The following is a 17,191-nucleotide window of genomic DNA, read 5'->3' as shown; positions in this document are numbered from 1 at the left end:
ATACTTGGGTGCAATCTCAAAAAAGAATGATCTCTGTTCATTTCCAAGGCAAACCATTCAGTATCACAGTAATCCAAGTCTATGCCCTGACCAGTAATGCTGAAGAAGCTGAAGTTGAATGGTTCTATGAAGACCTACAATACCTTCTAGAAATAACACTTAAGGCTTTTAGCAATGGTTTAACAAGCTGAAAATTTTTGTTACGTTCAGAAAGATGTAAAATTTGTCAGATGCTTTGAAGATGAAAATTTCAAGTGTTAGGTAATAGTTTTTCAAAAGAAAATTTTCAGTTGATTCTTTATTGTGAACAAAGATCACTTAATACTACAACTTCTAATTTTAGCTTTCCTTCATGATATTCTTTCTTATTCATATCTGTGTGAAATTCAGGCTACATATTTTAACTGGGAGGATCAAAATATTTTTGAATTCAGTAAACAGTTAACTAGCAATATTATTTGCTACCGAGAATAAAATGTCTTCTATTGCTACTTTTATTTTTTTTAATTACTTAGTACAAATAATAATCTTCCTTGATTGTTGAAATGTTGCTTTTCTTGGAGTACTAGGCAAGTCCCTTAAACTCTGTGCCTTGATTCTTTAGAAAATGAACATAGGATTCTAATTGGTCTTCTGAAGATTTTTCCAACATTGATTCTACTATCTTTAGAGGATATTTTGATTATTATTTCTGTCCTAAATGCATGTAACAATAATTATAAAATAATTTTTGAATAGTAGATATAAATTTGATTTTATGGACAATTATTAAATATATTTAAAAGATATACAGTATTCTTTAATCTGGGAAAACTAATCATAGTCTAATAAAGGCATTTATGCTTTTTCATTTCAGAGAATCCTATGCTTGTGCCTTTCTTGAGTTGGAGATACCTCAGAGTAAGAAGTAGTTCCTTGAGTCATAACATTCCTCTTTTTAGTGTCTTTAGGAGGGAAAAATTCAATATGAAAGCAAATTAAAATATTTGATGAAAGTGCTGGATAAAAGAGCAGGAGTAGACTAATGGTCTGTTTGAAAAAGGCAATTTATAGCTGATATACACTAGTACATGCCATCTTACATGTAAAGGATGATAAATAATACTTTTTTTTTTAAACAAAGAAAGATATTGGAGCATCTTGGGTTATTTGACATCTCTACTGCCTAGTTTTATATGGTTTAAAAATTTTGGTAACTTTTTCTGTATATCATCAGCATGAAAGGAAAAGCCAAGAAGAAAATGGGACTCAGAATGAATGGAAAGTTCATTGTGCAGTTCACTAAAATTATAATAAAAGAAAAATGTTTGCTAATAATTTTTATAACAGTAATTACATGAAATTTAGTGTGTGTGTGTATGAATAATATAATTCTTGTGAGTGGAAAGACATTAATTTTGTGCTCAAAAATTTTTTCTCTTTCTCCCAACAGAATCTGTCTATGATCTTCTCCCAAAGGAGTTACAGTTACCTCCATCTAGGGAAACATCTGTAGCATCAATGAGTCAGACAAGTGGTGGTGAGGCAGGCTCGCCTCCTCCAGCTGTAGTTGCTGCTGGTATGCATTTCATTTTACTTTTTAAAGAAAACTAAAGCATTATCTGGTCAACATGAACAGTGCTGGCAAAATTTGTATTAAAGAGTGTGATTTGAGGGTTTGTTTCAGGAGATTTTAAAATACATATATATTTCTAACATTAAAAATTTTCTATAAAATACTCTTATACATTTATTATTTCTTAAAATTTCACATTGGCACATCTGTTAGTGCCATCTCCCAGAATGGATCTTATCTTCAACTATGGGAGTGAGTTTAAAGCTCTTTGGTTGACTGCACATAATAAAGTTATTGAATAGCAAGCTGTGGATAGAAAATTACATTTGAGTCTATAAAACAGTTATTTTTGAAAGTTTGCTCCAAAGGGAAAATGTTTTATTTCGTGTAATCTAAAAAAGGACTCAAGCACCAAGTTTTTTTTTGGTTTGTTGCGTGTTACTATAATCTTTTCCCTACATTTAAAAACATGTGTGACCCTACACTTATTTTAAATATAATCAAAAGTAATGGAAGATTTGAATGTAATGTTTATATAAAGATACTTTTTTATATCAGTGAAAAAGTATGGAAAGTAATGTTTGAAATTTATCAAGTTTATTTTTAATCAGCTCTCAAATCATACACTTTATAATTATATAAAATTGGTTCAAATTTTTACTGAATTAAAAGAAAAGATTGACAGATAAATTAATAGGAAAATGTCTTGATTATGATAAATAATAAGAATACTTTCAATAATACTGGATTGCCCAACTGTAATTCTTTTTTAGTTGGGTTTGCAGATTACTAAGTGTGTTTGGCTTTTTTAAAAAAGTTAGAAAATTATATGTACATACTCTGAAGCTTTATCTGTCTCTTACTAATTAGAGGTTTCTTGCCCAATATGATACTTTTCATCTTTTAAAATGGTACTTAAAATCCATCAGAGGATTGTTCTCAGTAAATTATTTTTGTTTCAAAGAGAACAGTGAAGTGGAAGGTTGTGGTTTAAATGAGGATATTGGTACTGAAGTAGAACTTTGGGTATTTTTCTTATTTGCATTAACCTAAGTCCAGTCACTTTGTGTACCAATATTTCCCCTGAGCTGTACAGTGTAATCTGCAGCCTTCCTGGTTGAGGGCAGGAAAACTTTAACCATGGCCAAGAAACATACCAGCCCTGCTCACTGTTCATGTGTTGCCAGACATTTTCTAACGGATTCTGTGGATTTAATTGTGAACTTTTTAGTAATTGAATTGTAAAGATGACCTGGTTTCATTTTATAGGCACTGAATATTTTTTTCTGGAATATAAGTATTTAGTTTTAAAATAGTATCAGATAATAAAATATTTTTTAAAAATTTAAATGAAATATTTCACTTTAAATCCACAGGTAGAAATTGACTAACTGATTTCTTTTGTATCTTTTGAGATTTTTTTTTTAAAGCCATTTTGAATCTGTATAGAACTAAAAGTCTGTTTCTTCTGTGCTTTTTAACATCTGTTGACAGTAGATCCAGTTCCTTTTAAAAGCTGAAAAATGTTAGCTAGATTTGGAAAAAGAACAACACTTCCTTTTAAATAATACCAAACTCAGTTTTAGAAGTTTTTATATATAAATATTGAAAGTTTTTGAATTTGAGTCACTGATGGAATGTTGATCCTTCCTCCCTCTCTCCCGCCATAATCCTCTCCAGATAAATTAGAATGAAGGCTTTGAGTTGAAAAATCATGAAAGTGAGAATTAACTAGGAAATATTCTGAATAGTCTTTTATTAGATCAAGCAGTTATTGACATTGTAAGTTTGTGAAGAGTAAGGAGGTGACCTTGACAATTTTCATATATTCACACACAGAAAGTTTCTGTGATTTAAAACCCATTTGTTATTTTTTTTCACACATACTTACTTTTAACCAACATAGACTCATTCTAGAATTCTAGTGTCTTATTGGTAGAGCCCTCATCATATAACATTATAGGTAAGAGAGCTTAAATTGCAGAATAATTATTGTAGGGAGTTCAGTTAGTATGTATATTTAGAGTTGCTTTTTAAAAATTTGGCGTATTAATATATCCTTAGTGACATAAATGTCAAAAAGAGTTTTGGAGTAAATTACCAGTTACTCAGTGTTTCCTGGCCAAAAGACTAGATATTTAGGGAAAGAAACATTAATTTAGACTTTTGTGATTTATTTTTTAATCTATAGCATTTGCTGTTTTAATATGAAATGCATAAAAATGATGACTCTTGATGTAGTTAATTCTTCAGAGTTTTGAAGGAGCTGGATTGGCTGCTATCAGATATGAGGGCCTGGTGGGAACAGACTTCTAGTTCTGCCATAAAGGTTTGTGTTTCACAAATTCTGAATCAATTTAAATTTTAAAATTTAGAGACTGGGCATATAGATATTCATGTACATTTTAAATTATTATTAAAAATGTGTTTCTCAGATTCGCCAAGCTATATTTTTTTCCCTTTACGTATTTCTGAAGGATTGAGTAAACATGATGCTGCTAATCCACAATCCAGAATATTGGGGAAAAGAATGTCTCTGAAACCTCCTTTTCTGTCTCTACTCTATACACACTTTTAATACTGTCATTTATATTATCTTTAGTCTGGTAAGACCCTGGATTGGGAGTAGGGGAAAGAGGGCTTCCTTCCTCACAATGTCCCCCCTCTCCAGAGGGCCAGGTGTCACAGTCTGGAGGTGTAGTTGAATATCAGCAGTCTGGAATTTGTATTTTAAACCATTTTTTAAAAAATCTGTTTTTATCCCACTAGAAAGTTTCTTAGTAGTTTGAGATTCAATATGTGAATATATAAAAGTTTTAAAGTACAGACTTCCTGAAGATATTGTAGGTTTTTGGTAATTAAGACAGAGGCCATTTTTCTAACAGAAAGTTATCCATATGAAATTATTATTTTGGCAAAATAAGGAGTTGTGCAAGGAGTAGATAAAAAATGCAAGTTGTGAAAGGATATTTTTTGTTGTTTCTTTGTCATGTCTGACTCTTTGTGACCCCGTGGACTGTAGTCCACAATCCTCTGTCCATGGGATTCTCCAGGCAAGAATACTGGAGTGAGTTGCCATTTCCTTCTCCAGGGGACTCTTCCCGACCCAGGGATCAAACCCTGGTCTCCCGCATTGCTGGCAAACGCTTTAACCTCTGAGCCACCAGGGAAGCTCCCCATAGTGTAGGTTATAAGACACTAAAATATATTAGTAAGAATTACTAAGAAGAACTAAAATAGTCACATTAGAATTTAGGGGTTTTAAAGAGACATGGCAGGTATTTTTCTTAAATAACAGCTTTATTTAGATATTGTTGTAAACTGAAAGGTGAATTGATCTTGGTTATTCCATATGATCAATTCCTACTTTTCTTAGAAAACTGGACCATTTCCAAAAGGAAGTCAGTTACAAACATGTTGCCAAGTAGGTTTTAAAACTACTCCTCATTCTGTCTTTTAAAATTCCATATAAATACATACATTTATATATACAGAAATATCTGTGTATGGACCTATGTATAGATGTTTACTAACATCTGCATTATTAGAGTGAAAAAAGCATCAGCAGACTTGAACCGTAATGGTTAATTCAGAAACAGTTACCAATTTGGGAGACTGTCCATATTGTAAATTTTAATTGACAGAAAGTACACAAGGCTTATTAATGATTTATTCCCTAAATATTTACCTTTTTTGTCCTCTTAATTTTTAGCAGCTTTTATAAATGTTGTGATTTATTCATTTTCTGATACAATAAGCACATTTTTGTGTCACCCGAGTTTTAGAAATAGCATTTTGAAACTGCACAGATTCTCAACCATTCATAAACAAAATATATATATCAAATAGACACAGTTTCTTTTTTCCCTGTGTTTTGTAGAATTTCACATTAATAAGTTAATGTACAGAAGTGGGCTTACTTTTTTATGTTACCGATAAGATTGATAATAAGCAAAAGGTATTACCATAACTTTTATAATACTTAGTTATATAAATAATAGTAATTAAGTTATATAAAGACACTCCAACTGTACTAGAGTGACAAGAGACTTCACCTATTTCTGTGACATTATTTTTCTTTCCTATATGTGAAGTACAGTAAAATCAGCTTGAGCTTTGGAATCATAAAGAACTAATATGAATCTGATTGCTATCTTATCATTTCTGTCATATAGACAGAATCTTGTGGAAATTCAGTAAATTTTTCATATTACCCCTGTAACTGGACAGTAATGACAACTTTTTTAAGGCTATTAAGAAGATAGATACTTAATGTTGCTTGATGATTAATAATGTTTAGATGTACATTGACCTCCCTCCCACATGGATTTCTCCTTTCATTTGTTAGTAAGGTTTTTACAAATAGATCTTATTTTTATAAAAACAAGTTTTTAAGCATTGTTTTGCTTCTTTCTTTCCATTCTTACTCTGTTTTTTACATTATTTTGGAGTTTTGTGTATCAGACAACACGTGGGCCGTGGGATTTCCTCTCTGAGTTAGTCTTTAATGTTGACACTCTCTCAAGTCTTTAATGTTGACACTCTCTCACTAGGAACGTTTGTAAATCAAAAAACATGGATGAAGGATGATGAATCATAGGGAGAACAGACATTTCCCAGTGAGATGATTCTGCAAATTTGACTGATTAAATATTCTTCCTAGAATGCTCTTCCCACTTTTTAAAAAATTTAAATGATAAAGTTGAGTGATCGATTACCACAACTTTTTAGTAAAGCAATTTATTGCTTTTGGTTTTTGTCTAGACGTTTTATCTACAGTTGGATCTAATATACACTCTGATCCAGATCCAGGTGTAAAACCGTTCTAAATACTTAAGTTTCTTTTCCTTTTTTTGTCACTTCTAAAAAAAGAAGTGTAAAGACATTGGACTGGTGTTGGCAGGAGTGCTTTTATTATTTAATCTAAACTATTTTAAAATGTATTATATGATAAAGCATTGAAGTGACCTTCAAATAGCATCCCTCAGAACTGCTTTTTCTCTCCAGTCCTTAAGTTACTGTGGTGGTAATCTCTCTTTTTGTCTTCAAGTAAACATTACCTTTCAGGTAGTACGATTGCTGTCTATTTTTTTTTAAACCTGTTCTTCCTGGGGTCTTTGACAACAACAAATACAGTTGTCAGCTAGTATAGTTATTCCCTATTGTGTTTAAATTATTTGAGGGTGAGGATAATATCAACGATTGATGCTACCTGCTGCTGCTGCTAAGTCACTTCAGTCGTGTCCGACTCTGTGCGACCCCATAGATGGCAGCCTACCAGGCTCCTCTGTCCATGGGATTTTCCAGGCAAGAGTACTGGAGTAGGGTGCCATTGCCTTCTCCAGTGCATGAAAGAGAAAAGTGAAACTGAAGTCGCTCAGTCGTGTCCGACCTAGTAGTATTTAAATCACTGAATGACAGAAGGCATCTGTCTCTTCAGAGAAGATTTAAAAAACAAATTGTATAATGTGTACTTAGTACCTGTTTTACCCTGTGCTTATATACTTAGGATTGAATAGGACAAAATATATATTTTAAAAACATTGCTCTAAGTGTCAGGACACTTACAAATGTTGTAAGCATTTTATTTTTCAATAAAGATTATTTAATAAATATTATGTGAATATATTTATTAATGGCACTCAGACAAGGTAAAAATAATTATTTTAGGAGAATTCAGATTAAAAGTGGGAGAGTAGTTATTGTATAGTATTAGAATTCTGACTGGCAATTTGATGAACTGGAGGAGAAAAGGATGGTCTGTAGTAAATCAGTAACAAACCTTTCAGTTTCAGCAGTAGAGCTAATTTTTTACAAAATAGAGCCACTGGGATAAAGCATTTTATGCACAGTAGCATATCTAATTTAAAAGTATAAATTAGAACTTCTCTGGCAGTTCAGTGGTAAGATGCCAAGCTTCCAATGCAGAGACATGGGTTCGATCCCTAGTTTGGAACTAAGATTCCACATGCTGTGTGGCACAAGCAAAATTTTTTTTTTAATTAAAAAAAATTTTTTTTAAGTATACATTAGTAACTTTGTGGGGGAGGGGTATGAAGAAGTGTTTGGAAGCTGGCCTGAGAAGTGAAAATACTCTTTTGCTGTAAAAATGCAGTGTTTTTTTTTTTTTTTTTCTGCTTTTGTGTATTTGTCAGAACATAACATTTTCTGCTCTTTAAGGAAATTTGGGTAAGAGAACTGTTTAAAAACACTTAAAGCATTCTGGCTTATGGATTAGATTGCATTAGTAAACAAAAGAGCAAATTGGTGAATATGAGTTAACAAAAATTTTGAATAAGTAATTTTCCCATATGCATTTATTTGGGTATTAATAATTTAATTTTTTAAAGTTTGTTTTAAAACATTGCTTATTGTAACATATAAATTTATGTTGGGTGGGAAAAGTACAAATGAGAAATTGAAACTGTTTTAAACATGTAAATTAAATGATAGACACTACAATTTTGGGGTTTTGGTTTTTTTTTCTGTTTTGTTTTTATTTTTGTTTTTTGGTAAAGTAATCTGGATTGCTTATTTTATATGCTGGGATGCTAGTTGTTTTTTCTATTAATACACTTAACTTGCATTCTAGCTTCGCCATTCAGAGACAGGCATCGTGTGGTGGGTTGTGTGACAGTGTCTGTCAATAGTGAAGACAAATAGTGCCAGAGACACTTAACCCATCCAATCTCACCCAGGGTATAGGTCGGTCTCGTTTTCAGACTTCTTCATAAGTCTTTTTTTCTTTCTTTCTTTCTTCCTTCCTTCCTTTCTTTTTTTGTTTCTAAATAGTGAATTGATACTGATTGAAACTAAAGCTTTATGTAAAGTTTTATACTTTACGTTAATATTTTAAGAAGAAGAAGAAGAAAAGTAGAAAACGAAGGTTGGCATGTAAGGTGTTGACAAAGCAGGTTTGCAGCCACTTTGTGTGTTCTAGATTTTTCAATCCCTTGGCAACATGAATGTTGGCCTTATAAAATTTTTTCTGTCAATATCTTTCTTCTTTGATCTGAAAATATGTTCTTATATTTGGTGACTTTTATCAAACAAAATATTTAGATTTGAAGTCATTGTTACCAGTAAGAAAAATGAAATACTTAAAAAGAATAACTTAGGCTGAACAGTAAGTGTTTTAGACCAGAAGTGGTTTCCAGATAACCTGTGTTGTTTTTTATTACTATTTTCTGAAGAGTCTTGTTTATTCCTTCCCGTTCCACTATTGGTTCACTTAGCACACTTGTAAATTTTTATGGCTTTTTTTTTTTTTTTAAGGAAACTCAACTGATTTTGCACTGATGTTTTAAAAATTATAAAATATAAGTACATATTTAAATACTAGGGACCACATTTTTATCTTGGAAGCTTAGTTAAATGTCATTTCTGTTAATATTTTTTAAAATCAGTGAAAGGTATTTGTTTCTTTTGAGGTCTTTAAAGAATGTTTCTAATTTCATAGCTTTCTATAAAAAGTTTAGTTAGGTCCACAAAGTATCATCTCTTTTTTATGGTATTTAAAGCACTGAAATGATGTGATAATTTAATTTCTTGTTTACAAATCTAGAACTAATAGTTCTCAATTTTAAAATGTAATTTAAAGCAAACTGTGAAAAGTATACATAGGTTTCTCTATGTAGTATCATTTAAAACTCTATTTTCATCTTTCCAAACAAATTAATAATATAGTTGACCCTTGAATGACAGAGGGTTGAAGTGAGTAGGGGTGCTGTCCCTTAGCACAGTCAAAAATCCATGTGTTACTTTACAGTTGGCATTCTGTATCCTTGGCTCTTCATCTACAGATTTGAAATATAAAATGTTCTTGCTATTATTTTATGCATTTATTTTTAATAGATAATATTAAGAATTTGCTAAATTTTTTAGTAAATTTATGGATTAATACACAAGTATGTAGGGGCTTCCCAGGTGGCTCAGTGGTAAAGAATCCACCTGCAGTAGATGTGGGTTCAGTCCCTGGGTCAGGAAGAGCCCCTGGAGGAGGAAATGGCAACCCACTCCAGTATTCTTGCCTGAGAAATTCCATAGACAGAGACCCTGACAGGCTACAGTCCATAGGGTTGCAAAGAGTCATACACGACTGAGCATGCATGCGCAGAAGTAAGTCACTTGACTTATGTTTTAAGAAAGAAGATTCTTAGCACATTTTTGTAGAAATAGTAGGTAAGTTACCTCTAAACTCTTTTAAGTTACTTCCAAACTTTCCCTCTAGCAGATAATGTTGCTATAGCAAGGTACAGTCTAAGCATTTTGAGTATTAAATCTGTTTTTTTTAAACATCGGTACATTTATTTACCAGTTTAATGTAACTCAGCATACATAAGAAATACTGACCTTCCCATAAATCAGTTTAATTAAAAAGTAGAATTTTTACTATATTAAAGTCATAGTATGTTACGTGTCTGAGGAGTCTTAAGATGAGAAGGATGTTGTCCATGCTTTCTAGGGGCCCATAGTTCTTATCCCTTACTTTACCACCTCACCTGGCATTATTAATGCACTTAGGTGATGTTTTCCTAACCAAAATGTAACATGCTTTTGTGAAGGGTTTTATACACCATCTTCATCAGCATCAGAGAAACAGTGATACTATTGTGAAGAGTTTTATAGTTCACAAAATTGTCTTATATTCATTATGTTCTTAAAATAAATAGAACTTTAGTAATTTAGGATCGAACTGAGGTAACCTTTAAAAAATAATTAAAAAAATTAAAGGATGCTTGCTACTGTCTTTTGACAGTTTATGTTTTCAGCTTTAATAGTATTGTGCTCATGAACTTTTTAATTTAATAAGTATATCCAGGAAACTGCAGGTATAATATTCAGAATGTGTGTTAGATGTCCATGGAAAATATAGAGAATATTTTAACTTCTGTAGGGTATGATATCACAGTTTGGCATACCTGTCCCAGAACAGATATTTATGTACAGGTGTATCAATTGGGTTTTATAACCATGATTTTTAAATAAGACTTACAAGATTTAATCACGCATGCTTTTAAAGAGCAATGCTAGATTATATCTTGCATATTAAATTCATAAATATCATATAACTTACTTTTGAGTTCATGATTACATTTTACCTAACTTTCCGTCTTTCATGGACAGGGATCCCTGAGATGTTCGTATTCTGCGTTCTCATTTGCATGGTACCTAGATTCAAAGAGTGGGTGGGAAAAAAAGTTTTTTTAGAAATACAAGTTCACAGCATTCATGTTGCATGCTTTGTGTGTTCCACTGCAAATACTGCATGCTGCATACTTGTATTTCTCTGAAAATAATGAACATAGGCTCATACATACAACAACATGTAGTTTCTTTTTTGCCAATAGTTGGAACAGATGGAGGAATGTTAGACATAATACCTTTTTTATCTTTTCTAAAATGAATTCTGTCATATTTTTCAAAAAAATAAGGAAAACCTTGTTATTTAAACCCAAAGTGGCTACAAATCAGCTCCTAAACTGTCACTGACATTAGTATCTAGAATTTTGTAGTTTTTACAAATCTTTTAAAATATTTATTTACTAAGAAAACATTGCATTAATGCATGATACAAAATTGATAAATTTTTTCTTTAAATTGGAATGCAGTTTAAAGTGACTGAATTTTTCCAATTTCAATTACTGCATTTGACAAGGATACAAACTGGAAAATGGAACTGGTATCATCTAATTGCTTTAAGTGCCTTAACTCATGGTAGTTGAGAAAAATCTTTCCATGTGGCATTATGTAGATTACATTATTTATGGCTAATATTAGTAACAGTATTCTTCAGCCTTGATAGCAGTGAAAAACTGTGGGTGAATTTAGTTCTTTCAGTGATTTGAGTGTTTTGGTGCATTTTTTCAATTTAAAAGTAGATCTTTGGCACTTGGCTTTTGATTATCTAAACATTGGCATTCTTACATTTCACTCTTTACATAATTAATGTGGATGTTGGAATTCGAGTAACTGCACATCACAGTTTTAAATTTTATCATGCCACTTTAAAACAGTAGCATACATGCTATAGATAAAAATTAATTTCAATTTAAACATTTTTAGTTGTCACATGTTGCCTATTTTCATTTTTGTATATGTTTATGATTATAAACCCTTCTGTATCTTATACAAGATAAAATTGTATAGGACTGATAACTTCCAACTGTAACATAAGTGTGCTTCCATAGATTATGTTGTTAAAGGGTTTAGTAGTTGTATTTTTCAATGAACTGATCTGCTAGTGGCCACACATTTTGAAAAGATCTGCTTTCCACTTTTTCGGTTAGGCATAGGTAAGGGAAATGATTTTATGAAAAACCTTTTTATAAGAACTATTAATAATTCTGATTCTCTCCAGAGATTTTTTTTTTTTCTGTTCAACTCTTTTTCATTAGACTTCAGTCAGTAAAATTTACTGTTTACTCACTTGAAGAAATTCCCTTAGTAGTTAAAATCAAGTAGACCTTTTAAAAAGAGAGTAAATGGACAGTGGTAACCAAGTGCTGAATGTCTAACCAAGTATTTTACAAGAAAAATCCATCCATAAATAAGTCCTTCCTCTGTTTTTCATTCTGCCACAAAGGATGGTATTATTAGAGATCATGGTTTTGAACTGCCACTTCTAACTTCTGGAGACCCTCTGTAGTTAACTTGCTTATCTTCTGCAGCCCAGCCTGTTCCAAATCAAACCTTTTTCATTTTTATTCTTCTAGATTTTAAAATAATCATAGTTACGGTACCAGTTCCATTTTGCCTCCAATTCAGTTGATTATATATTTTTTTATTTATTTCTCATTTTATAATTGATATCTGGAATAATCAGCAGCTCTTTTCTCATTTATTTTCTCATATTTTTATTCCAGGATTTGCCTCTGAAGCAGGGAGTGTCTGCATTAAAAATGACCTGTAGTTCTCTGCTTCATAGGTTAGAAACTTATTTTAATATTTTGTGGCTAAGCACAGTCCCACTTTTCAAATTCTATAATGAATTATTTAATTGGCATTGAATGTGGACCACAAGCATATATTTCATATTGGGTTTTTTTTTTTATTATTTTAAATGATTAAAATTCAATAGAAATATCCAGCTGAGGCAATAAAAGTTTTATTCTTGCTTTACAGCTTAAAACATTAAATTAGATTTTTAAAAATCTATCAATTATAACAAGTAAAATAATGCTATTTTGGCATTTTTTTAAAATTGTGCTTTTTTAGGCCTTGTATTGCTTGAAGCATTTATATTCTAAAACTTAACCAAATTCCAACTATTCATTATGGGGAAAACAATCAGTTCACAAATCACTTTTCATTGGGACTGCTAGCCAGCGTAGGTTGAAACATGTATAGTGTATTTACTCTTAAATTGTACACTGCAGATGCTTCTTCAGCTCCCTCCTCTTCCTCCATGGGCGGTGCTTGCAGCTCCTTTACCACCTCTTCCAGCCCTACCATTTATTCTACCTCAGTCACCGACAGCAAGGCTATGCAAGTCGAGAGCTGCTCCTCAGCCTTGGGGGTAAGTAACCGAGGGGTAAGTGAAAAGCAGTTAACCAGTAACACAGTTCAGCAGCATCCATCAACACCGAAGAGGCACACAGTCTTGTACATCTCACCACCACCTGAGGACTTGCTGGATAACAGTCGGATGTCCTGCCAGGATGAGGGGTGTGGATTGGAATCTGAGCAGAGCTGCAGTATGTGGATGGAGGATTCCCCCTCCAACTTCAGTAACATGAGCACCAGTTCCTACAATGATAACACTGAGGTACCTCGTAAATCACGAAAACGAAATCCAAAGCAGAGGCCGGGGGTCAAACGACGAGATTGTGAAGAATCTAATATGGATATATTTGATGCCGACAGTGCCAAAGCACCTCACTATGTGCTTTCTCAGCTTACCACGGACAACAAAGGCAACTCAAAAGCAGGAAATGGGTTGGTATTCACATTTTTTTTAAAGTTCTCTCACCATTATGCAAAACAAAAAAATAAGTCATTCCTCATTTTTCTTAAATGCTTAGCTCAAGTTTGCATCTAAAGCAAAGAATACTAATTTTATCATTGATATAACATGAAAATTTTAACTTAAAATGATCAGGTTTCACAAGAGAAGATAATAAAATACCAGCAGATTTTGCCAGTAGGTATCTTGGTAAGGGTATGATTAAGTAGTAAAAAATGAAAATAATCTGTTTAAGAAATAACTTAAATTTCAGATGAATTTATACTTTAAAAGATTTTTAAAAGATTTTTACTCATTGAGATAGCTAGTAATGTTATGGCTCTAGCTAAAATAGACTTTTACAGAGGGCTAATTTGTTTCATCTTTCACATTGTCTCCCCCATATAATTCAGTTTATTTCCATTTTTATTTGATGAAATAATTTTCCTTTTATTTGATGAAAACAAAAAACTAAATTGATAGTTTGAGTCTCAATTTAGATTCATGTATTTATTTTAAGCTTTTTGTTTAATATATTTTGCCAGTTGATTTCTTTATAAATAAATATATCACTTTTTTTCTGTGATTCTGGGTTATGTATTTAAAGGGTAATAGAACAGAATCACGGTACCTATTTTGAATTTTCATTCATTTCTGCCAGTTTACAACACATACTTAATATATTTCAGTAGCTATATTACAGTATGTTCACTTCTTAAAGTACAGAATCCTGCGACTTAAGTTTCTAATTCCTTTGATACTTTCATTGTAACATTTAATTGCTAGACTTCTGATTATATTTTCCTACAGTATATTCAATGTAGTTTGATAAAGTTTAACTTACTGGATCTTGAGAGATTACTTTTTTTGGATGGTCTTTTAGTTGACCAGGATCTCCTACAAGTTTAGGTTGTCACAGAATATGATGGAGATGCTTTTGATTGGTTCATTATTTGATTACATAATTGGTGGATTTTTAGATAAAAATCTGATTGAGAGTTACAGAGAATATCTTTAGTGTTTCTTAAACTTGTCCTTAAATATTTTCTCAGTATATTTTAAAAGTAATATCTACCATTTAAGCAATGATTTTTCTATACTACTCTCTTCTCTTCTCTGATCTAAAACTCCTTTGGGGTGATGAAGTTAAATAAAAAATGCCCATAACTCCTTTGGGGTGATGTAGTTAAATAAAAATGCCCATTTAAATATTTTTCATTTTTATAAAGTTCAGGTTAAGAAATTACCTAAAAAATATTTATATACCCTTTCCAAAAGTATTGCTGTTAGCAGAGTCCTAACAATTGTAGGACATTTTGTAGAACTATTACCTGCAGAATAATGCTCTGAAACATAGTAGCATAGATATAAAAGGTTCATATGTGTCTATCGTTAAATACAGGTATGTGTTTATTTGGGCTTCTGTGGAGAAGTGGGTTTTTTTTAAGTTCCATAAGAGAGATTTTCATTTTTATACTGAAAAAATGTTAAAGTTCAGATGAAGAACAAATAAAATTTTGACTTAACAGTTAGTCAACACACATGATTTGCAGTTGCTATTAAAAGATATCTTGACACATCTTTTCTGCTTCTGCTTTTGTATGATAGATATATCTTAGAAATGATTTGAGGTTACCCAGGGAAAGTATAATAACATTTGTCAAGACAAAATCTCTCATGAAATAATTCATGGAACAGAAACTCATCAAGCAGCAGAAGAAATGTCCAGCTTCTTAGGTAATGGAAAAACATTTGACACTAGCCTATGAAAATGATGGAAGAAGTTTAAACTTTGAATTTATAAGAACTATATTGAGGAAAGGATAAAACCATATGTAAATATAAAAAAATTAGATCTTTGGAAACAATTGTTAAGAGGATCTCAAAAAAAAGTTCATAGATGTTAGAAAATGAAAGAAATTTTGCCATAAAATTTCAGTTTATATAAAGCTACATTATAGAAAATACACTCAAATATTTTGGTACAGCAGTTTTTATTTATCTTCAAGATGGAAATAGCATTTTGTATAATTAAAATGTTAAATGAAAGAATTTGCTAAGAAAACAAAACTATTTTTAAAAAACTACTCAGTCATTTAAGCATTCCATATTTTCCTTAAATTCTTCACCTAAATATCCTGAGAATCAGTAGCCCAGTGTCTCTTCTAGATATTCCTAGAAATTAAGATATGATTTATGTGAAACTGTTTTAGGCATTTTGTAGTAAAAATTATTTTTGTGACAGGCAACCAGAATGATGTGCAGCACAAAGGAATTAAAGTGTCATTTTAAGACTTCTGAATGGAATATGGAAGATAGTGGATTTTCTTTTTAGATAGTTAATTTAAAAGTAAAATCCCATACAAATAGCTGCTATTTTCTTATTTTTTCCTTAAGCCATAATGCAGTAAAAATTAGTAATTTGAATGAATACTTTTCTAATAATTAGTTGATGTTCTGTTTTACACAGCTTGATATCTAAATATGTGTGCATTCCATTTTTACATTTAAACCTAGAGAATAAAGTTAGTCTTAAGGGCTTTTAAAAGTATCATTTCAGAAACAGATTACCTGTGTTGTTCTTTAAACCATAATGTGTATACTTCATTAACTTAATAGTTTTCATCCCAAATGAAATGTTTTAGTGAAATAATCAAGCTTAGTATCTTATTTATCCTCATAAATATTGCTTTGGCTAGCATAAGTAAATACAAAAGCCATATCTTGCCAAATTAATGATGTGCTACAGTTTTCTTATATTTCAGACTAAAAGTCTTCTACTTTTCATTGTAAAGTTAATAGATATTAGTTATAAACATTTGAAAAATGCAGAAAAATAGATAAGAAATAATCTATAATCTAGTAAAGGAATACAACTAATTTCTTTTAGTCCCTTTCAGTGCATATTTGGGGATGTTTTTATATGGTTTGAGTGAATATTTTTGCTTTGATTTTTAAATTAAAAAAAATTTTTTTGACCACACTGTGCAGCATGTGGGATCTTTGTTCCTCAACCAGGGATTAAACCCTCACCCCCTGCACTGGGAGCACAGTCTTAACCACTGGACTCCAGAGGAGTCCCTGCTTTGATTTTTCAAATGATTAAAAAATAGTATCACTATAGAATTTAATATGCAAAATACTGTACTCACTGCAAAGATTTGAGTTTCTACCCAGAATAATGAAAGAATAGAATTTATTGCCCTTTGTTTTGACTTTGATTCCATACTTTTGTTCATAGAATTTTTTCTTCCAGGGCCTTTTAAATTTCTTATACAGGTAATCTTTGACTTAATTGTGTCAAACTTTATCAACAAGTTTGCCTTCATCAGCAAATACTTTTTAAGTATCTTTTGTTTTGGGAATTGTGCAAGGTTTAAAGGAATATGAAGAAGCCTGAGCAAAGTACTTCCCCCTCAGAACCCTTTTTCTCAGTCAGTCTGACTGCATTCCTTTGCATCCCTTCCCTCCATTCTTCTGTCCCTTTCCTAGCCATGCGTTCACCCCAGTCCCAGATTCCACTGACAATGTAGCATTTCCTTCTTTATTATTAACTACTGAGGCAACAATTTGATTAGAAATGACAGAGGTAGGGACTTCCCTGACAATCCAGTGGTTAAAACTTCACCTTACAATGCAAGCGATGCAGGTTTGATCCCTAGTCAGGGAACTAAGATCCCACATGCCTCAAG

General features: G+C 31.6%; 1 protein-coding gene across 7 annotated transcripts in view; it reads left to right on the top strand.

The window, feature by feature from the left end:
- NFAT5 (nuclear factor of activated T cells 5) overlaps positions 1-17,191 on the top strand; it is a 117,955-nt gene that overhangs the window by 57,975 nt on the left and 42,789 nt on the right. For 3 of the 7 annotated variants that reach the window (XM_040253218.1, XM_040253217.1, XM_040253219.1), the window contains 2 exons: positions 1,433-1,558; positions 12,934-13,492. In XM_040253218.1, coding sequence (XP_040109152.1) covers positions 1,433-1,558; positions 12,934-13,492 — 685 coding nt within the window. Of the gene's footprint in view, positions 1-1,432; positions 1,559-5,600; positions 12,483-12,933; positions 13,493-14,130; positions 15,237-17,191 lie in introns of those variants that run through there. The other 4 variants (XM_040253221.1, XM_040253220.1, XM_040253222.1 and 1 more) reach the window with 3 other exon arrangements.

This window comes from Oryx dammah, unplaced genomic scaffold (genome assembly GCF_014754425.2).
Source record: "Oryx dammah isolate SB20612 unplaced genomic scaffold, SCBI_Odam_1.1 HiC_scaffold_13, whole genome shotgun sequence".
NCBI lineage: Eukaryota > Metazoa > Chordata > Mammalia > Artiodactyla > Bovidae > Oryx > Oryx dammah.
Note: the sequence above shows the minus strand (reverse complement) of the source record. Positions and strands in the feature narration are given on the sequence as shown.